Source organism: Phyllobates terribilis, unplaced genomic scaffold, assembly GCF_046119375.1.
Source record: "Phyllobates terribilis strain yellow unplaced genomic scaffold, ASM4611937v1 Scaffold_1__5_contigs__length_1240528914, whole genome shotgun sequence".
In the NCBI taxonomy this organism is placed as follows: domain Eukaryota; kingdom Metazoa; phylum Chordata; class Amphibia; order Anura; family Dendrobatidae; genus Phyllobates; species Phyllobates terribilis.
The window spans coordinates 1,066,554,661-1,066,580,692 of NW_027362761.1; the positions used below are offsets into that span (position 1 = coordinate 1,066,554,661).

At 45.4% G+C, this 26,032-nt stretch overlaps 2 protein-coding genes across 7 annotated transcripts in view; one reads left to right on the top strand and one right to left on the bottom strand.

Annotated features, from left to right (window-relative positions):
• Positions 1-11,124, bottom strand: part of LOC141159266 (bifunctional phosphoribosylaminoimidazole carboxylase/phosphoribosylaminoimidazole succinocarboxamide synthetase-like) — a 72,004-nt gene extending 60,880 nt beyond the window's left edge. The window contains exons 1-3 of one of the 2 annotated variants that reach the window (XM_073645445.1): positions 10,910-11,123; positions 8,707-8,778; positions 2,363-2,503 (exon numbers count right to left, since the gene is read on the bottom strand). In XM_073645445.1, coding sequence (XP_073501546.1) covers positions 2,363-2,503; positions 8,707-8,740 — 175 coding nt within the window. In that variant the 5' untranslated portion in view covers positions 8,741-8,778; positions 10,910-11,123. Of the gene's footprint in view, positions 1-2,362; positions 2,504-8,706; positions 8,779-10,909 lie in introns of both variants that reach the window. The other variant, XM_073645444.1, reaches the window with a different exon arrangement.
• The window catches only part of AASDH (aminoadipate-semialdehyde dehydrogenase), a 55,982-nt gene continuing 41,071 nt past the window's right edge, over positions 11,122-26,032 (top strand). The window contains exons 1-5 of one of the 5 annotated variants that reach the window (XM_073645440.1): positions 11,122-11,241; positions 12,568-12,815; positions 19,495-19,615; positions 21,568-21,854; positions 22,480-22,672. In XM_073645440.1, the coding sequence (XP_073501541.1) occupies positions 12,583-12,815; positions 19,495-19,615; positions 21,568-21,854; positions 22,480-22,672 (834 nt within the window). In that variant the 5' untranslated portion in view covers positions 11,122-11,241; positions 12,568-12,582. The other 4 variants (XM_073645439.1, XM_073645441.1, XM_073645443.1 and 1 more) reach the window with 4 other exon arrangements.

Sequence of the window (26,032 nt, forward strand, 5' to 3'; positions counted from 1 at the left end):
TGTTTAAAAGGGGTTGTCCGCTACTTTATATTCTACTTCCCCCATGTATCCCCCCGGGGCCCCTAAGACTTCTTGTATTTACCTTCTGTTGCACATCACTGGCCGCTCACAGGCATCACGTGACCCCCGGCTGCAGCCAGCACTCACATCCGCTGATGTCACGACAAGTGCTGGCAGCAGCCGGGGGTCACAATCTTCTTGGTTCCAGGTGGATGCCAGGCAGTGGGCACGTCACACCCGGCATCCACCACGCGCTCTGCCTCTCCCCATTCATTGGGAAAGCATGTGGTGGATGCTAGGTGTGACGTGGGGGGTAACCCCGCCCATAACCCGGCAGCCACCGCGGGGACCCCAGCGCTGAGTCACGGCTCACTTGTATTTACAATAAGTCTTAGGGGCCCCCGGGGGTGGGGGGGGGGGGTGGGGGGTGGAGAAATAAATTAGTGGACAACTTCTTTAACAGTGAACCTGAAATTCATCACAGACTGGAAAAATGGAGTAAATATTACATAGGTTACTGGTCTAATGCACCACAAGCTCCAATATGGCATATGAATGAGATGACTGTACGAGTGCTAGTCACCAAGAGGTTACAGGGCTGTCCTAACCACAGACACTATGACATATCACTTGTATACATCTGTGATGTAACCATTTACACAGAGGTCATTGAAAGTGATCACGTCCACTACATCCTAGGGATTCACAGAGTCCCTCCCACAGTTCAGACTGTCCAATATTAGGTATTTTCCTATGGGCCATGTTACTGGTAACTAAATAACTGTTTAACAGTATATTAAAAATAAAAATCTGAGCCTTTTATAACCTCCGTGAACCCACGGTGGCTCAGTGGTTAGCAGTGCAGCCTTGCAGCGCTGGGGTCCTGGTTTCAAATCCCACCAAGGGCAACATCTGCAAGGAGTGTGTAGGTTTCCTCCACGTTCTCCAGTTTCCTCCCACACTCCCAAGACATACTGATAGGGAATGTTATTATTACCCACTGGATTGATATAGTCCTATTAGAAGCTGTATGTCGTACAATGTATGAAGAGGGTGGCATATAGGGGCTGGACTATGACTGTAATGATTACATGTAGGCAGTTGAGGAAAGAAGCAGAAGTGACAACATTGCAAACATTTTATTACAAATGTACAGGCTACAATGCCTGAAACACTTATGGAAAAAATAATAATCCTGGACTGCCACTTAAAAGCTATGAACATATTTAACATACCGTATTATTCGGACTATAAGACACACCACAAATTTATGGTGGAATATAGAAAAATTTTTTTTTATGAGATGGGGGTCCGTCTTATAGTCTTAATAGGTACAGTATCTTACCTGGGGGCGGTGGAGCGAGGGTTACAGAAGGCAGGGTCCTTCAGGAATCCGGTGCTCCAGCAGCGGGGAGTTGCGGTGGAGCAGGATTGCAGGGCCCTCCGTTCCCTCCCTCAGGAACCTGGCGGCTGCAGTAGAAGAGATGGCTGGGGCCAGGTGCCTGGCTGGGGGCCTGGCTGAGGCCCGGTGCCTGGCTGGGTTCTGGGGCCTGGCTGAGGGCCGGTGTTTGTCCTGCCTGGTGACCGGGACCAGTGGTGGTGGTGGTGGCAGCAGCAAAGGAGGAGGGGAGATGCTGCAGGTGTCTGGCTGGGGGCCGGCACGGGTTGAACTGGATGTGGGCAGTGTCTAGCTGAGGGACGGGGCGCGGTGAGTGGTGCAGGTTTCTGGTGTGCGCGGCCATCTTCCTGAAGCTGTGATCTACAGGAAAATGGCCGCCCAAGCTACAAGTCAGCCCATGCGTTGGCTCAGGCGGCCATTTTCCAGTGGATCACAGCTTCAGGAAGATGGCCGCGCACACCGGAAACCTGCGCCGCTCACCGGCCCCGGCCCGCAGCCAGACACTCGCAGCATCTCACCTCCTCCTCCTTTGCTGCCACTGCCACCACCGCAGAGTTCTTGAAGGAAGGAGGCCCCGCGATACCACTCCACGACCACTGCAGGTACGCAACGTTCGGATCATAAGACACACACCCCAATCTTACAATCTTTGTAAAACCCGCAGTAAAGAAAGCCGTCAGAACTGACCAGGAGCTTGGACGGATTTTAAAAATTTTTGCAAAAGAACTTATCTAGATAAAAGGACTTTCAGACACTCTGCAGCAATAAAATAGTAAAAAAAAAAAAAAAAACACATGTAAGGAAGACCACTTAGAAAGTTGCTTAAATTTGCATTTTTGAAACAAACAGTAGAAAGGTGTAAATTGTCTGTACCTACATAAATCATTGATATTGCATACATTACTGTGGTGGGAAACTCTACCATAAATTGAGTAAGTGGTTACACTGGTTCATAGATCATACCTTCCAGCTGACGGGATATCTGCTCATCTTTCCATATGTGGAGCAGTGAACTGCTGCCGTTATCGGCTTCTCTGGTGCTGGCTACTGACACTATTCTGAACTCCGTGTCCACCCCGCTCTCCAGCTTAGAGCCATCGTCTACTGTAGAAATCAGAAATAAAGAAACAAAATTCGGTCAGTATGCTTCTATACTTTAAAAATATATTATTTATATTAAAAAGGGAAACCAAGCTTTCAAGTAACTTTCAGAATAAGTGGTTGTGTGTGTAGATGAGGAATAATACCAAGTGGAGTCTGATGCCCCAAAACTGAAACTGAACTACTTAAACCTTTATATAGGGGGATGTAGCCCATACAGAATTCATACATGTACTGTAGATTTTAGAGAAAACTGTAATTAGTCTTACCGATAATTGTATTTCCAGGAGTCCATCCTGACAGCACCATGGAGGACGTCCTTCTTATCCTTCCAGGGACAGGAAACACAGAGATGTTAAAAGCCCTCCCCTCCCTCCACCCCTTAGTGTATTTCTAAGTACCACACCAGGATGGATGCAACAAAATTTATTAAAGACTCTATATACCAATGTTACCTCACATTGTACATAAACAAGTAAGGGAGGGAAACTAACTGTGTTGTCAGGATGGACTCCTAGAAATACAATCATCGGTAAGACTAATTACCGTTTTCCAGGACGTCCCCCTGACAGCACCAAGGAGCATACCAAAGCATTGAGTTAGGGTTGGACTACCGCATGGAGAGCCTGTCTACCAAATGCTGTTCTCTGACCTGCTAACACACTTTATAATGTTTAGAGAATGTACTTAAGCTTGACGATGTTGCGGCAGTACATATCTGCTCCACCCAGGCCCCCCACCTTCTCAGCCCATGAAGTGGCCATTGATCTGGTTAAATGGGCTCTCAACCCTTCCGGAGGGACCTTCCCTTGTGCTGTATAGGTCAGACCTATCGTTGACCTAATCCATCTAACAATACTCTTATTTGCCCCCCCCCCCCCCCCCCCACACACACACACACACACACACACTTCCCATATTGGATAAACAGGTTGTCATCCGGTCTCCAATTCTGGGTGGCTTCTAAACAAGAGATGACTGTCTGACATCCAGGGAATGAAAAAAAAAAAAATGTCTCACTCTAATTTTTAGGATTTTGACAGAAGGATGGTAGAACCACTTCCTGAATTAGATCTCGGGTAGATACGACTTTGGGCAGAAAGACTGATTAAACCTAAGAACTACCCTATCCTCGTAAATCTGTAGGTACGGATCTCTCGTGGATAACGCCTGCAATTCTCCCACCCATTTAGCTATTGTAATTGCTACTAGAAAAAGCGGTTTTAAAAGGGAGCCTGCCGATGCTAAACTTCTTGGCTGGTTCGTATGGGTGTTTGCATAGAGCATTTAGAACGAGGCTGAGGTCCCAAGGTGGAATAGATTTCTTTACCCAGGGTTTTAATCTCTGAACTGCCCTGGAAGATCTAGATATCCAGGAATTAGCTGCCAATTAAGGGACCAAGAATGCGCTTAGGGCCAAAACGTGGACTCTCGGCGTTCTTGGCCTTAATCCTTTGTTAAACCCTGCTTGTAAGAAATCTAAGATTTTTGCAATATTGGGGTTAGAAATATCAATCGCTACATCTCCATATTCCGAACAGAACCTCTTCCAGATCTTCTTAGATATGGCTGAGGAGACCAGATTATGACTGGTCTGTAAGGCAGTTATCACTTGATCAGAAAGCCCCCGGGACCTCAGGATCTGCCTCTCAAGATCCGTGCTCAAAGATGTAATTTGTCCACATTTTGGCAAAACTGGACCATGATGAAGAAGGTCCCCTCGCAAAGGAAGCAGTCTCTCTGTCAAGAGAGGAAACCAACTCCTCTCCGGCCAAAAAAAGAACTAAATATTATTCTTGCCTGATCCCACTGCACTTTTCTTAACACCCTTGGAATCAAGGGTAGCGGTGGAAATGCATATAAACAGGCACTTGCGGGGTACCCCAACGACGGGTCAGACTAAGAAAAAAAAAAACCTGTATACTTGGATCCCATTCTGTGGGACTGATCTTCTGCTTGCTTAGGAAGTCTGCCACCTGATTTTTTGGGCCCCCTTTAGGTGGACAGCAGATATTGATAAGACTGTCATTTCCACCCAAAGAAACATTTCTGTAGCGAGACCCTGAAGTAGAGAATGTCTTGGCCTTCATTGGTGACATAGAAAACCCACTGCCATTGTGTTGCCCGACAGGACCTTCACATGTTTATTTTTTATTAGTTGACGGTTGTGGAGGAGGGCTTCCCATACAGCTAGAAGTTTCCGGTAATTCGAGGATCTTGCGCAAATTTCTGGTGACCAGATCCCCTGGAAAAACCTCCCTTCTACGTGGGTGCACCAACCCAACTGACTTGTGTCAGTGGTAATTACTACAGACGGGGAAGGGATCCAAGTTACCCCCAACTGGAGATTTTGGAAGAGTCCACCATACCAGGGACATCCCTTTGTCTAGGGATATCTGACGCCTGACAGAACCGCTTTTTGTAGTTCTCTGGCGTGAAACTGACTCCACCTGACACATGGAATGCAAGCCGTATCAATCCAAGGATCCTCATTGCACTTCTGATAGAGCAACAACTCCTTGAGAACTGATCTCTCTCGTTTCTTAAGGATTTCTGTTTCACTACGGGCAGAAATTAGGTTCTTAGGAGAGAGTCTAAGGTAACCCCCAAAAAGACCTTTCTTGGCCCAGGATATAGATCCAATTTGTCCCAATTTATTAGCCAACTTAGCCTCTGAAGAGTAGAAGCAGAAACCTTTATGTGATCTAGAAGCTCCTAACGAGAACCCGCCAACAGAAGGAAATAGTCAAGGTAAGGAACCACGATAATCCCTGTTTGTCTTAAGTGGGCCACAATTTCCGCTACCAGTTTTGTAAAAACCCTCGGGGCTGAGGCTAGACCGAAGGGAAGACGACAAAACTGGAAATTATGAATTTGCTCCCCTGATCTTATGGCAAATCGGAGATCTCTTTCATAATCCTGAAGAAATGGGAACATGGAACATCTTTTCAGCTTCCCCGTACTTTTTATTTAGGGGGGGGAGGAAACCTTATGACCATAAGTACTGCAAAGTTCAATCCCCCTCACGAGGGTGTTACTAACTACCCCAACTCATGTGTACCACAGGCAGCTCTGATGGGGGTCTCCGTTTTGCAAGAATCCTCCATCTTAGACACAGTCTCCAGCTCAGTGGGACAAAGCAGATACAGGTACTTTCTTATCTACTACCTGTCTGGCGTTTCTCTGCTTCATGCGTTCCATCTTGGAACACACGCATACCTTTAAATTTTTCAAAAGAACGCGCGGCCAGAAGTAGTCACCGGAATTGCGTCCTGCAACTGGATCCAGGTCTTCGGCGTGCAGGAGGGTTGCGCCGGAGCCGAGAGCCCTCGCCAGAGGGAAGCGGCTCAGAAGCCAGGAGCAGCGCTACACTGGCTGAGGAATCCCCCTATGGGAGGTGTTGGCCAAGGACCTCGACAGGGGGGGGGGTGTCTGAAGTTTGGCCGCCCGATCCCCCCCGAGTCAGCTATATTTTTGAGGCGCCAGTCATGCTTGAAGGAGCTAGACAAGAGGCCAAACACAGAGTTACATGCCAGAGAGTAATCCAACTGAACTCAGGATAAACCCCCACCTTGAGTAGTACATCTCAATTGTCAGACTAGCCCCACCTGGAGGAGCTAATTAATGAAGTGCAGCTAGAGGGCAGACTTCACAGAGACAATGAACTGTATTAACACCCCGTGTCCTCGAATGGATGGAGTAACTAGGCTGCAGCACTTATTTATTCAAACAAAAATGAGAAAACACAATCAGCATAAGTCAAACTCTGAAGCCCAATCAGGAGGTCCTGTGCAGCCATGAAATGCGACAAACTGGAGTCAAATCATGAGATGTAGCCCAGACATGAGGTCTAACTTTAACTTAGAGGTCTGATGCCTAGCTGCATATCTGAAATCAAACTTCAGAATATGAGGCTCTAGGCTCAGCTTCGGCATAAGGCTAGCATCAGCCCAGAGGCCTAGCCCTTCCAAACGACATTACACCGTGCACTTACCTGCGCTGGCTCCACACCCGTTAGAGGAACAGGGGGAGCTGGAAAGTCGAGAGCTCACCATGGAGGGAAGCGGCGTCACATCAGGAATGCTGCATTACTGCACCTGAAGCATAGGCTGGTTCAAATTTCGCACCCTGCCTCGTGCGCACTCCCCTGACGTCACCGGAAGTGCGCGCACATTGGGCCAGAACCTGTGAGGAGGCAGGCGCCGGAGCCGAAAGCCCTCACTGGAAAAAAGCGGCTCCCAAGACAGGAGCAGGGGGGTGTCAGCCGTGGACCTCTTGACAGGGAGAAGGAGAAGCTGAGCCGCCCGATCCCCTGCACTCCTCTTCTTCTTCTCTGTTCCTATCCTCACAGTGACAGGAAAAACACTGAGGGAGGGGAGAGCTTTTAACCTCTGTGTTTCCTGTCCCTGAAAGGATAAGAAGGACGTCCTCTAGTCTACAGTGCTGTCAGGGGGACGTCCTGGAAAAACAGGTTTATTACATAAGTAAATGAGAGTGCTACATTGCACCAATACGACCCCCCAAATAAAATACTCCTCTCCTCATGGTGATTGGCAGCATTCACTTTAGAGCACTGCTTGCTACAACGACCAAGCTGTGCACATACTGACACTGGGGGGCCGGCACCTGCATACACAGCGACAGCTCTCATCCCTCTCCTGTGTATACAGCCATTCACTACACACAGGATTACAAAGCAGGGAAGGTCGATGCTGACAGGACAGGGATGAGAACGTGCACACACTGCTCCCTGTATGCGTACGCTTGCCCGCAGCATATCAGTGTGCGTGCGCTTTAAATCTCCTTTTCCTGTGTATAGCAGCTGCTCACAGGATTATACAAAAGCGTGCAGCCACTATACACAAGAGAGGGAGATGTGCGCGAGCATACACTGGCATTGTGCGCGTTCTCATCCCTGTCCTGTCAGCATTGGCTGCCGCTGCTTTGTAATCCAGTGTGTAGTGAACAGCCGCTATAGACAGGGGAGAAGAGAACGCTGTCCCTACCAAAGCCCCCATATTTGCACATCTAATAAAACGGTTTTGTTTTTTTATTTAAAACAAATTTACTCAAATCTGCAATACAACTAGGATTTTTAAAAAGGTCCCAAGTCCCCTCTATGAAGGTCTAAATACTTCAATTTCAGTTTTGGGGATTACAGACTCCCTTCAATTCCCGATAAATTCTGAGCTGGTGAACGGAGACTAGCCGCTATGATGCCTCCCATGCACAGTACAGCACAGAGGCATTCCTGATATTCATTCAAAAGCATAGAGTACATTATACAGCAACATGATCAGTGTGGATGTGAATCCAGCTCTAGGGGGGTGAGATTAAAAAAACATAATGGAAAGCGCAGTATCATCTTCGTGTGTCTCCCTCTGCCTGTTTCCTCACTCTGTTCCTCACTTCCTCCCTCCATAGTGTATAAGAGATGTATCCTGACACCACAGTCAGGTGACAGTCTGTCTTGTCTGAGCAAAACAGGTGTTTTTTTTTTTACGTTTTTTTGGGAACATTTTTTATTGAACGGTAAACAAGTCGCATACATTTCAGATTCTCTTACATGAAATATACAGCATCCTTATTGCTGTAAAATATATTAAATAAGGTGCAGGACACAATACATAAACCTGAGGGCCATAGTAGAACATTAAAGCTAGCATAGAATAATAGGATAATTAAAGGCGTGGTGTATATTTGGGAATCTTAACTACATAAAACACAAAGGAACAACCAGCCACACATAACCATCAGACACCCCAGCCTCCAACCCTCACAGCCCCATGACCTGACCGTTCACTAGAAGTCTCCCCAAATACAAGCTGGGAATAATGAGAACATTATCCAGGCAGCGGCACTTAATACCAAATAAAGTGCTGACCTTTTATTGAAGCATGGATTTGCTAAGCCGGTCAGATGAAAACCCAGTCGGCCAGCGACAAGGGTTGTCAGTACTGTATTGTCAGCCACCGTGACCAGAGCTTCTGATCCTGGCTATTAGTGCAGGAGTTTTGGTCATCAGAGGTTGTGCCCATGCAATCAGCAATGACATACAGGCCTGCTTTCTGCATGAATTGCTTCTCACTAACCCACGTGTACGGGGAAGGGATAGAAGGGCTTTTGCTAGCTTTACTTGACGCATTGCACTGTGGTATATGTTAGCGCTATATGAAGACGATTACTGTCGCTCTGCATTCGCTCACCTGCATCCATCGGCTCCTCCTTTATGTTCTGCATGGTTAGAAATATTATACAGTCATCTCTCGGAGTGTAATCTACGGAAGGAAATTCAGATGATCTCAAAACAGACAATTCATTAATACACAAGACCTGGATTAAAGGAGCACATATAACTACAACTAGAATGTTGCTTGGGTCAGGGTACGATGGGAGTTGTAGTCCCACCACAGCCAGAGACAGAAATATTGGCAATTATTTATAAAGTATAGCATACAACCCACCACACTGTGCTTCTATATATAGGGACCATTCCCCAGCACTGCAGCTCAGCGCTTATTCACTTCAATAGGAGCTGAGCTGCATTACCTGGGAACGGCCACTACACAGTGTATGGTGCTGTGCTGTTCGGCTGCATTCGCTGGTTACATCCAGCCGCTGCCGGAGATGATAACAGCTGACTGTGGGGTGGTTACGTGTCGACCTCCCACCAGTCTGATACTGATGAGCTGTGCTAAAGAAAGGTCATCAATATAGTAAGCCTGGAAAGCCCCTTTAAACGGGTTATTTATTTCTATATCATTCTAATAAATTATAAGGTGGCAATAATTAAAGTTTTCCACAAAAAAAATCTGATAGTACTTACCTTCCCCAGGTCCAGTGCTGGCTCTTTGCTGCTGCTCCAGTCTCTGTGTCTTGGCTGCAGCAGTGACATCAAGACTAAAGCACACAACACTGATGTAGCCAATCACTGAGATCAGAGGCTCTGCTGATGTAGAGGGAAGTAGCCGCTGAGGTCAGGGATTGGCTGCAGTGGTGCTGTGTGATGTGAATGTGACGTCACTGCTGCAGCCAAAACAGTGAGACTGGAGCAGCAGTAGAGGAAATAACCTCCCCGGGTCCAGTTTGAGTCCTAGCAGAGTTTATTGTTTCACAAGTATGCAAACAACTGAGCACAAGTTTTTTGAAAGTGAAAAATCCCTTTAAGGATAAACATTACAATAGGAAATATATACACAGAGTGATAATATTAGCCCCTTAAGGTCAATTTTCATTCTTTTCTCCTGTTTTTCAAAGAGCCATAATTTTTTAAATTTGTCAACGTGTGAGGAATTCTTTATTGCGGGACAAGAAAGACATACGGTAATTCATTTTACCATATAGTGATTGGGAAAATGTCTAAAAATTTTTTTTCTAAAATAGGGTTAAAAGTGTTAATTGTGTGATAAAAATGAGGTGAGAATGATTCTCCAGGTTAGTACGAATACAGCAATACCAAACATCAGTTATTTTTTTAACATTGTAGTGGTTTAAAAAAAAAAATAAATAAAAAAAAATAATTATATATATATATATATATATATATATATATATATATACATACATACACATACACACACACACTGCCTTACTTAACCCTCTCCACTCCACAGCTGCCTCTTCTCCCTGTTAAAATGGCTGCGACACCATGACTACAGTATGTGACCAGTCACTGGACTCAGCCACCTTGCGGTACAGGACCACACAGCTCAGTAATTGGCTGCAGTAGTGACACCATGACTACAGTATTTGACCACTCAAATCATATAAGAAGCGTACTCAAGAACCATAATGTATAACATTTAACAATATGTTATTAAATACAAAAAGTAAATAAAATACACAAATCACAATAAAAGTAACAGTGGGAAACCACAAGACAGATAGATAGAATAGTGTATTCAATAAATGCTACAATTTCTACATAGCCAGGAACATTGATCACATAGAAACCTAATTTCAAACACTATGAAAGTGACCTGCAGAACAATCAGCTAACCCTAGCACATGGATACAGACCAAGTAATCAAAAGAGCATATACAATACCTATTTGTGAGTAGTGGTGCCTGCCCCTACACACGTTTCGGCGTAAGCCTTCATCTGGGGGCTTTATTAACAAGTATTTGACCACTACAGTATGTGACCACTGCAGCCAATCACTGGGCTCTGCCACCTTGCGGTACACTACCGCAGAGCCCAGTGATTGGCTGCAGCGGTCACATGCTGTAGTCATGGGGTCAATGCTGTATCCATTTTGACAAAGACCCAGGGGCAATGCAGCTGATTTGGGGTATATTTACACAGAGCGAGCCCATAGAAAAAGAAAAGTTAAACACAGACAACCCCTTTAAGTGTCCTGGAGCAGCTCCGCCCACAATACACAGTGCATGCTTTGTGCCATCTCTCACCTGTCAGTGGCTGCAGCCCCCGGTCACCAGTCTTTAGCTCTCCTGAAGGAGGCCGCTGTCACTGCTCTTTGTAGTGTCCCCACATTCATACATATCTCCCCGACACTAATTTATCCAGTTACAACGGAAACTAAGTTGTAGAATCCTCCTTGGGTACCACTTCCGGGTCATGTGGACAATAGCGTTGTCTATCTTACTTCCTGTTCTCGTGCGTTCCATAGAGCGGAAGGCACAGCTACGCATGCGCAGAATCACCTGCATGTGTTTACCAGGGAACTGCGCAAGTGTCAGCCGGAAAACTGCTGATGTGAGGAGTCCACAGCCGCGCTCTGGTAACGTCATATACAGTGTGCAGTGCTTCCTGCAGGACAGCAGTATATGCAGTGACTGTCACGTCACCTGTGCAGACAATGCAATGTCTGGCTCCAGGATGAGACATTGCACCTTCACTGACACGTTGTAGCAGTACTCCAGAGCTGCTGTTGCAGATGTGTTCAGCTCCCAGGTGATTGGCTGCACTGGTGTGATTGTAGCAGCAGCTCAGCTGTGATGCACATCACACGCAGGCTCCACTGCCTCTGCGAGGTATAAAGTTGTGGATTATTGCGTCATTAGCAGTTTTGCTGACATTCTGCGTATTTTGGCATATTTATACAAGTCTCGCCTCTTTTCTTAAAAGAAAAGGCGCTGCTCCTCACTGCTCCCCCCTCCCATCTGGGACAATACATCACACAGCAGTGTTCAGCTCCCCCTGTGAGTAACAGGGGGGGTAGGCCTGGACCCCTCACCTCAGACAGCAGTAAAGTAGACATTCAGGGGGCTGACTGCTGCTACTAAAAGCCAGGAGCAGACCAAGCTTCCTCTACTCAGCCTGGTTGTTACCGCGAGGAGCTGCACCTCTCTGTGATGTAACGTCCCAGATGGGAGAGGGAACAGTGAGGAGCAGTTGCTGTCACACGAATTACTAGTGTTCTAAAGGTATTAGAACTGCACTGGACAGGACATTACAACTTTTTATTTTAATCTCTTCTGAGTACCCCTTTAAGACAATCGGTACGTATGTAGAGATTCAAACAGTGCCTCTTGTTTGCGACCATAAGTGACGTTTCGACTCGCTGATTCTTTTTTAAAGTGTCGCAGCCCTGCAAGTAAAGGAGCGATACCTCATTTTTGTTTGTTTTGTGGTATTCTTTGATGTTTTTTGTACCAAATTTCTCAAATTGGCGCACTTGGTTCATGAATTTTCCCAAAATCAAAATACTCTTTATTTTTAAAGATCAAAAAGTTGCAAGTTTCACTGAAGTGTTATAAAATTTGCATTAAATTTCACTGCATTGAAGAACTGAATTACATTTGCGCAGAATCTTACAACTTTTCAAAAAGTCAAAATTCTTGAGACATCTGGAAACCCTTAATCCTGTCCACATATAACACATGAAAAAACAGGCAAAGGCATATAAAATAGATTTTAAAAAAGGCGCAAATTAAAAGAATAAGGCACAAATGAAAAACATCAAAAGCTAGACAAGAAGAAGGCACAAATGCGGTAATGGATTCCTTCATTCCCCCTTGTATCTATTATAGCAGCCTCACAGGAGAATGTAGTGTCCTATAACGACCAGTCACTAATATTTGTCTTCCCTCTTATGTTGCTCTAGGTCGCTGACCTCCAGATGGCGGATACACTGCATGACCTGGTAGCGCAGGCTGCAGCCTCATATACAGACAGGAGGGCAGTATGTTTTCAGCCATATCACAAGACCCCGGTTTACTACACATACCTCGACGTGCTGCAGAGGGCTGAAGAGCTGACATTTTTCTTAAAATCCCATACAAGTGATCTGGAAAATAAAACTATTGGCCTGTTCTGCCATCAAGGAATCTATTTGCCATCTTGGATCCTGGGGTAAGCTATGATTACACATTTAGGCGACGTTCAAACTATCAGTATTTGGTCAGTATTTTCCATCAGCATTTGTAAGCCAAAATCAGGAGTGGAACAATCAGAGGAAAAGTATAATAGAAACACGTCACTACTTCTGTATTTATCACCCACTCCTGTTTTTGGCTTCCAAATACTGATGTAAAATACTGAACTTGTGAATATGGCCTTAAGTAAAGTATCACTCCAGCAATTTTTTTTTCCTCACCATTCATTAGCTATCAGTAATGTATGTTCAGTGCATTAAATTACCTACCGGTCGCTGTCCTCTGCCGTCTCCAGCGCTGCTCCGGTCCCCTGTGACAAGCCGGCTCACAACAGCGTTTCTGTTTGAACTGGAAGTCACTCCTCAGTATTAGGCCTCGTCCAGACATTCATGTTTTGTGATTTTCACAGGTAGAACACATACCCAGTAATGTCTATTTATTTATTTATTTTACTCACTTATATAGCGCCATTAATTCCACAGCGCTTTACAGACATTATGAGCACTGTCCCCATTGGGGCTCACAATCTAGATTCCCTATCAGTATGTCTTTGGAATTTGGGAAGAAACCGGAGGAAACCCACGCATACACGGGGAGAACATAAAAACTCCTTGCAGATGTTGTCCTTGGTGGGATTTGAACCTGGGACCCCAGTGCTGCAAGGTTGCAGTGCTAACCACTGAGCCACCGTGCTGTCTATGGGGCTGTTCACATGTCTGTGGGTCTTTTTTTCACAGACTGTGTATCTATACAGAAATCACAGAGACGTACACACGTGGTCACAATTGTTGGTACCCCTCGTTTAACCCCTTTAAAGCCCAAGACGTACTAATACGTATCTGCGCCCTGGGCTTTAAGAGCCTGATACGTATTAGTGCGTCTTGGCGATCGCGCCCGCACACAAGCTGTACGGGCGCGATCGCCGCCGGGTGTCAGCTGATTGTTACAGCTAACACCCGGTGCTATGTGCTGGGAGCAGTTCCGCACCGCTCCTGACACTAACCCCCGCAATGCTGCAATCGAAGTTGATCACAGCATTGTGGTGGCAAGGGGAGGTGATTGGGATACTCACCTCTCCTGCCGGCGTCCAGCGATGTCTGCCGCGGCTTCCCGGATGTTGCCATGACGACCCGATGTCGTCATGACAACATCCGGGTCACCAGACAGCAGGAGGATATTTTGGTCATGCGCAGTGCATGACCAAAGTATCTTCTGCATCTGCAGCGCTGACAGCCTGCATAGCACAGGGATGGTGCTCCATCCCTATGCTATACCGGCGATCAGAATAAAAATAGTGAAAGTCCCATAGTGGGATAAAGAATAAAAGTAAAAAAAAGTGTTTAAAAATGAAAAAAAAAATTGTAAAAATATAAATAAATAAAAATAAAACAATAATCCACCAAAAATAAAATATAATGTACCCATCAATAAATATTATTATGAAAAAAACAATAAAAGTACACATATTTGGTATCGCCGTGTCCTTAACGACCTAGTTAACCTTTTTAGTGAACACGGTAAAAAAAGCAAAAAACAATGCTTTATCATTATAATCATACCGCCAAACAAAAAATGGAATAAAAAAGACGAATGTAAATAAAAATGGTACCGCTGAAAGCGTCATCTTGTCCCACAAAAAACAAGCCGCCATACAGCTCCATCAGCCGAAAAGTAAAAAAGTTATAGCTCTCAGAATAAAGCAATGCAAAAAAAATGTTTTCGTATAAAATAGTTTTTGTGTAAAAGCGGCAAAACATAGAAAAACGAGATAAATGTGGTACCGCTGTAAACGTACTGACCCGAAGAATAAAGCTGCCTTATCAATTTTACCACACGCGGAGTAGAATAAAAAAATGTAAAATAACAATTCCTGAATTGTTGGTTTTTGTTTATTCTTCCTCACAAAAATTGGAATAGAAAGCGATCAAAAAATGTCACGTGCCTGAAAATGGCACCAATAAAAACGTCAACTCATCCCGCAAAAAACAAGCCGTCACATGACTGTCAGCCAAAATATGGAAAAATTATAGCTCTCAAAATATGGCAATGCAAAAACTAGATTTTACAAAAAAAAATGCGTCTCTTAGTGTGTGACAGCTGTCAATCATAAAAACCCGATATGATTCTGGTATCGCTGTAATCGCACCGACCCAAAGAATAAAGTTGTCTAATCACTTATAACACACGAGGAACGGCGTGAAAAATAAACTCTAGGGTTAGGGCTAGGGTTAGGTTTGGGCTAGGATTAGGGTTGGAATTTTTTTCAAAAGTAAAAGAAAAAAAAGACGATATGGCGACTAGTGTTGAGCGCAACTGCTCGCTACTTGGGTTTGCATCGGGTGCTCGGGTATGCTCGCGGGTTATCAAGTGACATGCTCGAGTCTCCGCCCCATATGCTTCGTCGCCGAAAAAACCTTGTGGGGATTGCCTGCCATGCACGAGCGATCCCTGCATGTTTTTTTTTGGGTGTCTAATAACCGTGAAACATGTGGGCGGGGACTTGAGCATGTCACTCGAGCACCTGCGATACATGGTGCATATCTGAGTACCCGATGCAAACGTAGCGAGCACCTGCGCTCAAAACTAATGACAACTTATTCAATATGATGACCTAATGTCATCAAATTCTGTGTCATACCTCTGGGTTCAAAATGTTCACTATACCCCTTGATAAAATCCTTGACGGGTGTAGTTTCCAAAATGGGGTCAGTTGTGGGGGGTTTCCACTATTTAGGCACATCAGGGGCTCACCAAACGCGACATGGCGTCCGCTCTCGATTCCAGCCAATTTTGCATTCAAAAAGTCACACAGTGCTCCTTCCCTTCTGAGCTCTGCTGTGCGCCCAAACACTGTATTTTCCCCACATATGGGGTATTGGCGTACTCAGGAGAAATTGCACAAAAGTTTTTGGGGTCCATTTTCTCCTCTTACCCTTGTGAAAATAAAAAAATTGGGGAAAAAGTTTGATTTTTTTTTAAAAAGTACTTGAGGGCTGAAGGTGCTCACCACACATCTAGATAAGTTCCCTGAGGGGTATAGTTTCCAAAATGGTGTCACTTGTGGGGGGTTTCCACTGTAAAGGCACATCAGGGGCACATCCGCTAATTATTCAAGCCAATTTTACATTCAAAAAGTCAAATGGTGCTCCTTCCCTTCTGAACCCTTCCGTATGCCCAAGCAGTGGTTTTCCCCCACATATGGGGTATCTGCTTACTCAGGAGAAATTGCAAAACAAACCGCATGGTGCAATTTCTCCTGTTACTCTTATGAAAATGCAAAATTGGGGGCTGAAAAACATTTTTGTGGGGAAAAATGTGAAAATTTTATTTTTACGGCTCAGTGTTATAAATTTCTGTGAAGCACCTGGGGGTTCAAGGTGCTCACCACACATCTAGATAAGTTCCCTGAGGGGTCTAGTTTCCAAAATGGTGTCACTTGTGGGGGGTTTCCACTGTTTAGGCACATCAGGGGCTCTCCAAGCGCGACATGGCATCCGCTAATTATTCAAGCAAATTTTACAATCAAAAGGTCAAATGGCGCTCCTTCCCTTCCGAACCCTGCCGTGCGCCCAAACAGTGTTTTTTCCCCACATATGGGGTATCTGCGTGCCCAGGGGAAATTGCACAACAAATTTTGGGGTCCATTTTTTCCTGTTACCCCTGCGGAAATAAAAAAAAATTGGGTCTAAAGTAATATTTTTGTGAAAAAAGTTAAATGTTCATTTTTTTTCTTCCACATTCCAAAAATTCCTGTGAAGCACCTGAAGGGTTAATAAAGTTCTTGAACGTGGTTTTGAGCACCTTGAGGAGTGCAGTTTTTAGAATGGTGTCACTTTTGAGTATTTTCTGTCATAAAGACCCCTCAAAGTGACTTCAAATGTGATGTGGTCCCTAAAAAAAATGGTTTTGTAAATTTTGTTGGAAAAATTAGAAATCGCTGGTCAACTTTTAACCCTTATAGCTCCCTAATAAAAAAAAAAAACATTTTGGTTCCAAAATTGTGCTGATGTAATGTAGACATGTGGGAAATGTTATTTATTAACTATTTTGTGTGACATGTCTCTCTGATTTAAGGGCATAAAAATTAAAATTGTGAAAATTGCAAAATTTTTGCCAAATTTCCGTTTTTTTGTTTTTTTTTTACAAATGTGATATCGAAGAAATTTTACCACAATCATGAAGTACAATATGTCATGAAAAAAGAATCTCAGAGTAAGCGGGATCCGTTGAAGTGTTCGAGTTATTACCTCATAATGTGGCAGTGGTCAGAATTGTAAAAATTGGCCTGGTCATTAACGTGCAAACCACCTTGGGTTGTAAAGGGGTTAATGAAAGAAATAACTTGAATCTGACAAATGTAATAATAAATTAAAAATCTATGAAAATTAACAAATGAAAGCCAGACATTACTTTTCAACCCTGACTCCACAGAATTTTAAAAAAAATTAAACTCATGTAATAGGCCTGGGCAGAAATGATGGTACCCCTGAAAATAATGTGACAAAAGGGACATGTTACATCAAGTTGTGTCCACTAATTAGCATCACAGGTGTCTACAATCTTGTAATCAGTCAGTGGGCCTGTATATAGGGCTACAGATACTCTCTGTGCTGTTTGGTGACATGGTGTGTACCACACTCAACATGGACCAGAGCAAGCAAAGGAAAGAGTTGCCTCAGGAGATTAGAAAGAAAATTATAGACAAGCATGTTAAAGGTAAAGGTTATAAGACCATCTCCAAGCAGCTTGATGTTCCTGTGACTACAGTAGCACATATTATTCAGAAATTTAAGATCCATGGGACTGTAGCCAACCTCCCTGGATGTGGCTGCAGGAGGAAAATTGATGACAAATCAAAGAGACGGATAATACGAATGATAACAAAAGAGCCCAGGATAACTTCTAAAGAGATTAAAGGTGAACTTCAAGCTCAAGGAACATCAGTGTCAGATCGCACCATCCGTTGTTGTTTGGTCCAAAGTGGACTTCATGGGAGACGACCAAGGAGAACACCATTGTTGAAAAAAAAAAATCATAAAAAGGCCAGACTGGAATTTGCCAAACTACATGTTGACAAGTCACAAAGCTTCTGGGAGAATGTCCTATGGACAGATGAAACAAAAATGGAAGTTTTTGGCAAGGCACATCAGCTCTATGTTCAGAGATGGAAAAATGAAGCATATCAAGAAAACAACACTGTCCCTACTGTGAAACATGGGGGAGGCTCTGTTATGTTCTGGGGCTGCTTTGCTGCATCTGGCACAGGGTACAATGAAATCTCAAGACTATCAAGGTATTCTAGAGAGAAATGTGCTGCCCAGTGTCAGAAAGCTTGGTCTCAGTCGCAGGTCATGGGTCTTGCAACAGGATAATGACCCAAAACACACAGCTAAAAACACCCAAGAATGGCTAAGAGGAAAACATTGGACTATTCTGAAGTGACTTTCTATGAGCCCTGACCTAAATCCTATTGAGCATCTTTGGAAAGAGCTGAAACATGCCGTCTGGAAAAGGCAACCTTCAAACACGAGACAACTGGAGCAGTTTGCTCATGAGGAGTGGGCCAAAATACCTGTCGAGAGGTGCAGAAGTCTCTTTGACAGTTACAGGAATCGTTTGATTGCAGTGATTGCCTCAAAAGGTTGTTCAACAAAATATTAAGTTAAGAAGAACCATCATTTCTGTCCAGGCCTATTTCATGAGTTTAATTTTTTTTTTAATTCTGTGGAAGCAGGGTTGAAAAGCAATGACTGACTTTCATTTGTTCATTTTCTTAGATTTTTAATTTATTATTACTTTTGTCAGATTCAAGTTATTTCTGTGACCATTGTGGGTTTTTCTTTCATTAAACGAGGGGCATCAACAATTTTGACCACATGTCTATCTGTTTTTTTTACTGGCAGCACACATAAGCATGGCTGTGGAGTTGGTGTCCATTTTGGTGGAGTTGGAGTCGGTATAAAATGGACCGAATCCAACTCCTAAAATATATAATAAATTGGGTACAGTAGTTCAATGCAGTTTGTGGGGAATATTTTTTCTTAAGAATTTGGGAAAGTTATGAAATGTCCTATAAATGTCTGTCCTATTCCTGATCTAAGGGTTTAGACTTTTAGCTGAGATGAATCTGTGCTACAATAACTTAAACATGAGCCATGTATGAGGGAGTCGGAGGTTTGGCTTACCGACTCCACAGCCCTGCACATAAGTGCCAATGCAAGAATATGGGTCCATGATTAGCATTACAAAGGAGGATAAGAGAAGCTTTTTAATTTATTTTTTAATTTATACATTTGTGAAAATCACTGATAGTAAAAACTGACCAAACACAGATGACATTTTGAGCGTGATAAAACGTGAATGTCTACATGAGGGCTAAGTCTGAGACTCAGAGCTAGTCTCCGGTAGACTTACATTAAGGAAGGAGCTAACGTTCCGTGGCTTGAACCAGCAAGAAAGATATTCGGTCACTTGATGGAGAACATGACTGCTGCAGCGCTGGGAACAGCAGAAGACAGCGATCAGTAAGTATTGTAATGCATGCACCGTACACACGTTACTGAGAGTTAATGGATAATACAAATACCCTCTGGAATGTGAATTTAACTTCCAAATGTACAGAAAAATGAATGCTCCCAATGTCTTATTCTGTGCAGGATCCTGAGAGTGCCGGCTGCGTATTCTCCACTAGATCCCGGTGCACCGTCGTCCTTCACATCTTCATTGATTCAGAGGTGTAAGATACGGTATATCCTTGTGGAGGAAGACAAAGTTGAGGTGAGAAAGATAAATGAGAAACTTTGCCAATACCGTGCCATCCTTATATTCAATGAAATCATGTGCTGCACAGCTGATTACAAACTTCTGCTCCATGTTCCTATGGGAGATCTACCCAAAAATCAAATAGAAACCAGACCACTTTGTGTAAACTAAACATGTAAAACAAGTTTTTGCTACGCTGAGACTGCAATACTGAGATATTCTGATAGCAGCACTAGAGTGCACAAAACTGTTTTTTTTTTCATTGATCCAATATTAGGGAAAAAAAAAGTGGTGCGAAAAAAACGTTCCTTATTTTGTTCCAGAAAGAGCCCCTCTCATGTCAGTGGCAGGTCCCATGCAGATTTTTGTACTTCCGATTCAGTCTGGACAGGGATGTGACTGCTGCAGCCCATGATTGGCTGTAGCAGTCACAGAAAATACACAGGTGGTCTCTGTACATCCTGTTCTGGATGGCAGAGATGTGACCTCTGCAGGCAATCAGTGATTGGCTTCAGCGGTCACATACCTGTCTTACCCAAACATGAAGTAAGATGAGTGGCAGAAGACCTGACCAATCGAGATAAGTAGTGCAGTTCAACCCCTTTAAAGCCGAGGAGCTGCTATACCAGACACAGCACATAGACTAGGGAGGGGACTTTTTTTATTAAGAGTATTCGCAATTCTCTTAATTTCCCCAATGTTGGGAGTCCGAACAGTGGCACGAACACTAATCCCAAGAACCAGGGGTATGAAGAGCCGCGTGTGAATAAGCATCGATTATGCTCACTGCTGCTCCATTCAGTCTTATAGGTGTGCAAAAAATAGCCCAGCGCTGTGCCATTCTGCCGGGCAAGCAATTGAAAAATCTTTTTCCCTTTTGGACACTGTATGAATGGCGTCTACATGGAATGACTAATCTTTTCGCTTTCGAGCCTGAAGCTAGACTGGCAGAGCAGAGAAGGCGAGGATCAGCCTGGCTTCAGTCACACAACACTGCTGGACATTGCAGCCCGTGTAATCAACAATAAACGCAGCAAAAATGTGCACGCTAGAAAGAAAAAGCAGTTGTTATAAGTGACCAAGTGTGAGTTTGACCTTATGGACACTCATTTGTAGTCTGCCACGTGGCATCTACAAGGTGTCCATAAAATGCATTTATTGCCTGGCGGCAGGCAGCGCAGGTTAAGGCTGGAGTCACATGCGGTTTTTGTTACACTATTTATTTTGAGCTAAATACAGGACCAAAAATGCAGAAGAATGCATCAAAAACCGCAATGAAAGCAACACGGTCCCTGCAGCAGCCAGTGCTCGTCCAGACCAGATAGGAAGTGCGGAAACCTGTATGAGACTTGCCATTCACTTAACTTGTGGCTCTTTTTTGTACAAAATACAGAACTTTTTTTTCATATTTTAAACTCATTTTTATATATATTTTTTATTTTTACTGAGAAAGTATTGGAAGGAAGAATGCATCAAAAATTGCAGTTAAAGGGGTATTCCCATCTTCTAGATAATAATAGCAAATACCTCAATTTAGAAATGTATTATGGTGCTTCTGAGTTGCTATGTCGCTTACCCTATGTGCAGGGCATTGCAGTAGGTTGGGTATCCATGGTTATCCGCAGGTCCCCATACACATTAGATGGTTGCTGATCAGGCAGAAATCTATGGGTTGGCTGACTCTTATCTAATGTGTGTCGAGCTGTTAGGGAAGCCCTGTATGACATGCGTCTTGGAGAATCTGTAGTAAGGTATTGTCTCCAAACTACACAGCCGATCAGCACATCTGGTAATCCGCGGCTGTGCATGTGCCCAGACTGTGATCCTTGGACCTTGTAGTGTCATTTATTAGCACCTACTACTATAACATTTTACTACCACTAAATCCCTCTGCTTCCTCTTGCTATGTCTCATGCAGGGTGCTCTGTAAGTATGTCGGCTATTGCTTGTGATCTCTCCTGTCCTAGGTGTTCAAGCTGTCACCCGGCTGGATCATAAAGGATTCCTCCACGGTGCGCCATCTTCACGTCACTCTTTTTGAGGCTGTTAAAAGAGTTGACACAGAAGGCAGAAATGAAGCTGAGCGCGTTTCTGGTGGCGGAGACTGTATTGGGAGCTCCCAGAATGAGGAGCATGTTGACATTCGGGACAGAAAATGCCTAGCTTATGTTCTCCACACTTCTGGGACAACAGGCACCCCAAAAATAGTCAGCGTTCCACATTGCTGCATCGTGCCCAATATTCTTCATCTGAGGTAAGACAGCTTTAGGGAGAACTTTTGATTTAGTAATGATTATCGCTGAGGTGGAGGAACTGTTTAGCAATACGACTGTCCACCAGGAGTGACCCCACCAGGTCGTCGCTATTTTGTGGAACCTCCGGGTGACTTTCTGTACTGCTGGTAGTGCTTATTACTGACGTGCCGGGAATAGGTGGCGAGAGGTGAGTTCTCAATCATTTTCTCTTTTTTGGGGACAAAGATGTAATATTTGCAAAGTTCAGTCACGGATTTCAGGTATATATTCCCTCTTTTGGTATATTTTCTCGTGCTCCACGAACAAATGGTGATGGATGGATTGTCAGCCGTGTATGACGGGCTCATTGGAAAGGAACATTTAATCTTCTCGTCGTGATGTACTCGGATGAGATTTAATACATCTGAAGCCAAATATCTGGGGGCGAGTTTCTTAGCAACTAGATTGTCTCTTCTTGGCAGCATGTTAGCAGCAGAATATAAACCTCCGGCTGTGGGTTCTCTCATTGCTTTATTTGGCCGTGGGTTCTCTCATTGCTTTATTCGGCCTCATCTCTTTTTTACCAAATTTTCAATGATCTAGACATTGCACAAGTGTTCTGACTGATGTTGATGTATTTTTCAGATCCATCCTTAACGTCTCTCCAGATGATATTGTGTTACTGTCGTCACCTCTGACCTTTGACCCTTCTGTCATTGAGATATTCGTGGCCCTATCTGCTGGGGCCTGTTTGCTCATTGTGCCAGACCCCCTTAAAATGATGCCTCAGAGTTTGTGCGAGCTGCTGTTTCACCAGCACAAAGTGACTGTGCTGCAGGTAGGTGCAAAATCCTGAGTAAATCCATTTATAATGTTTGGAAAATCTTTTTAAGGGGTTGTCCACTAGTCAGGCAACCTCTTCTCAATCACCATATTCCCCCATGTAAAATAATAACAGCACCGCTCCGGTGTTGGTGCCGTTCCAGCGACGTCAGTGCCTTTTCTTCCAGGACATAACGTCACATAAGTCATGCAGTCAATCTGCAGTTGCTTCGTTCTCACTTATTTTGGACAAAACTGACACCCAGAAGACATGAGCGCTGCGACTGTTCTGTGACCTACACCGGATGTCAGTTACATCTGAGTAAAGTGACTGCTGACTGGCTGCAGGGGTCTCATGACGTTCTGAGCTCCGGGAGAGCAGGCGCCGACACTGCGGGAACGGCGTCCGCATCAAAGGGGAGTATACCCGTTATCATTTTACATGAAGGAAATATAATGATTAAGAAGATGACTGAGTAGTGGAAAACCTTTTCAACACATCCTCTTTTACATGTATCAAATGTCATTCTTTTATGATCCTTGATGTCTGATCTCTAGCATGAAAACGAAAAGGCGACTAGTTTGTTTTGTTCGTTTTTTTTTTTATCTGTACGGAACATTTTAAGCACAGCACCAGCCAAAAATGGAGTAATATCTGTCTTCAGTCATTCAGTCCAGATCTCATTTCTGTGACCACCTTAAGAATCCCATTAAAATCCAGCGGCGACTGTAACGGGTCTGGGAGGCGGAACCTCTGAGCTACTATACAAGGGGCCGGTCCTTGTAAGGGAGCGGGTGGCGACCAGGCAGGCAGTCACAGCAGGTGACCGGGACAGTCTCTAGAAGAATGGGCAGGAGGTCACGGCAAGTGACCGGGGCAGTCTCTGGATGAACGGGCAGATGGTCACGGCAAGTGACCAGGGCAGTCTCTGGGTGAACGGGCAGATGGTCACGGCAAGTGACCGGGGCAGTCTCTGGGTCAATGGGCAGATGGTCACGGCAAGTGACCGGGGCAGTCTCTGGGTAAAGGGTTGGTACGACCTGTGGCGGCTGATGGTAGACGTGAGCTCCCAGGTGAGCAGGCGAGAGTCTCTGGATAAACGGGTGGTCACAGCATGTGACGGCGGAGCCTCCAGGAAGACCAACAGACAGGCGGCAGATGAGCGCTCCCAGGTGAGCGGGCAGAAGTCTCTGGACAGGCGGGTGGTCACAGCACGTGACGGCAGAGCCTCCAGGTAGGCTAGCAGACAGGCAGCAGATGAGCGCTCCCAGGTGAACGGGCAGGAGTCACTGGACAGGCAGGTGGTCACAGCACGTGACGGTAGAGCCTCCAGGTAGGCTAGCAGGCAGGTAGCAGATGTGCGCTCCCAGGTGAGCGGGCAAGCTGGTCCATAGACAGACTGACAGGAGTAGTAAGGCAGACCGTCGGACCTCAGGCTAGCAGGCAGGTAGCAGGATATCAGGCAGGAATTAGACAGCAGACTGGCAGGAATCTGGCAGGTATCTGGCAGGTAACTGGCAACGGGACCTGAGGGCTGAAGCAGAGTAGTGAACAGTGCTACAACATTGCTCGGGCACCTCCATTTTGGAGGAGGTGCCTTTTATATGGGAGGTCCTCCGGCAATTGGCCGGGGACTCCTTAGGACGGCGCGCGCGGTCCCTTTAAGAGAGGGGGAGCGCGCACGCGCCCTAAGCACACTGCCGGGGAAGGAGCGCGTGCCGGAAGCAGCGGGGAGAGCAGCGCTTTAGGACGCCGCGCCAGGAGCGGGGAGGTGAGAGGGACGGCGTCTCTGCCTAGAACGGAGCAGAGACGCCGATGCTACAGTACCCCCCCCTTTAGGCCCCCTCTTTTTTTGGTCAGAAAGAAATTTCTCAAGGAGAAGCGGGGCGTTGATGTTCTCCCTGGGTTCCCAAGTTCTCTCCTCAGGACCAAACCCCTTCCAATCTACCAGAAAAAAGGTTTTTCCTCTTACCCTCTTGGAGGCCAGAATACTCTCTACCTCAAAGATGTCATCAGCGGAAACCGGAGCAGGAGGGGCACCTGGATTTTTGGAAAAAAAGTTAAAGACAACGGGTTTGAGGAGAGATACGTGGAAGGAGTTGGGGATCCGTAGGGTGGCCGGGAGTTTTAATTTGTAGGCCACAGGGTTAATTTGCCTGAGGACTTCGAAGGGGCCGATGAATCGAGGACCCAACTTGTAGGAGGGTACTTTGAGCCGCACATGTTTGGATGAGAGCCAAACCTTGTCTCCCGGACGGAATTGGGGCGGATCCAGACGTCTCTTATCAGCATATCTCTTCATCCGCTCAGAGGAGAGAAGAAGAGCAGACCTGGTGCTCTCCCAAATAGTAGAAAATTCGCTGACAAGAGACTCCGCAGCAGGGTTGTCCACAGAAACGGAGACAGGAAGTGGAATCCGGGGATGTTGGCCACCGACTATAAAGAACGGGGATTTGGAAGAGGACTCGCTCTCATGGTTGTTATAAGAGAACTCGGCCCATGGTAGGAGATCCACCCAGTCCGAGTGGTGAGCATCAACGAAGTGCCGGAGGTAGCTGGACAAGATCTGATTGATCCGCTCCACTTGACCATTGGACTGAGGGTGGTAAGCGGAGGAGAAATCCAGGGTAATGTCCAGCAGCTTACATGTGGCTCTCCAGAAGCGAGAGGTGAACTGAACCCCACGATCCGACACGATGTGGAGGGGCAGACCATGGAGACGGAAGATGTGGCGGATAAAGTCTTTAGCCAGCTTGGGTGCAGACGGAAGACCAGGCAGGGGAATGAAGTGGGCCATCTTAGAAAAACGGTCAGCGACAACCCAAATGACAGTGCAACCGGCAGAAACTGGAAGGTCGGTGATAAAGTCCATAGCGATGTGTTGCCAAGGAGCAGCAGGTACGGGAAGGGGCAGGAGATGGCCGGCAGGTAGATGTCGGGGAACTTTGTTACGGGCACAGGATGAACAGGCCGCGACGAAGTCTACCACGTCCTTACGCAGGGTAGGCCACCAGTAATGCCGGGTAATAAGTTGGAAGGTCTTCTTTTGGCCAGCATGGCCAGCTAGTTTAGAAGAATGTCCCCAGCGAAGAACCCTCTCCCGATCAGGCACAGCTACGAACGTCTTACCGGGTGGAAGACGAGTCAGATCCAAGGGGGCCACATTCATCACCTTGGAGGAGTCGATGATGTGCGTAGGTTCCTCCTCTTGATCGGAGGACAGGAAGGACCGGGACAAGGCATCAGCTTTGACGTTCTTGTCCGCCGGACGGAAATGAAGAATGAAGTCGAAGCGGGCGAAAAACAACGACCACCGGGCCTGGCGAGGATTGAGTCTCTGGGCATTTTGGAGATATGCCAGGTTTTTGTGATCCG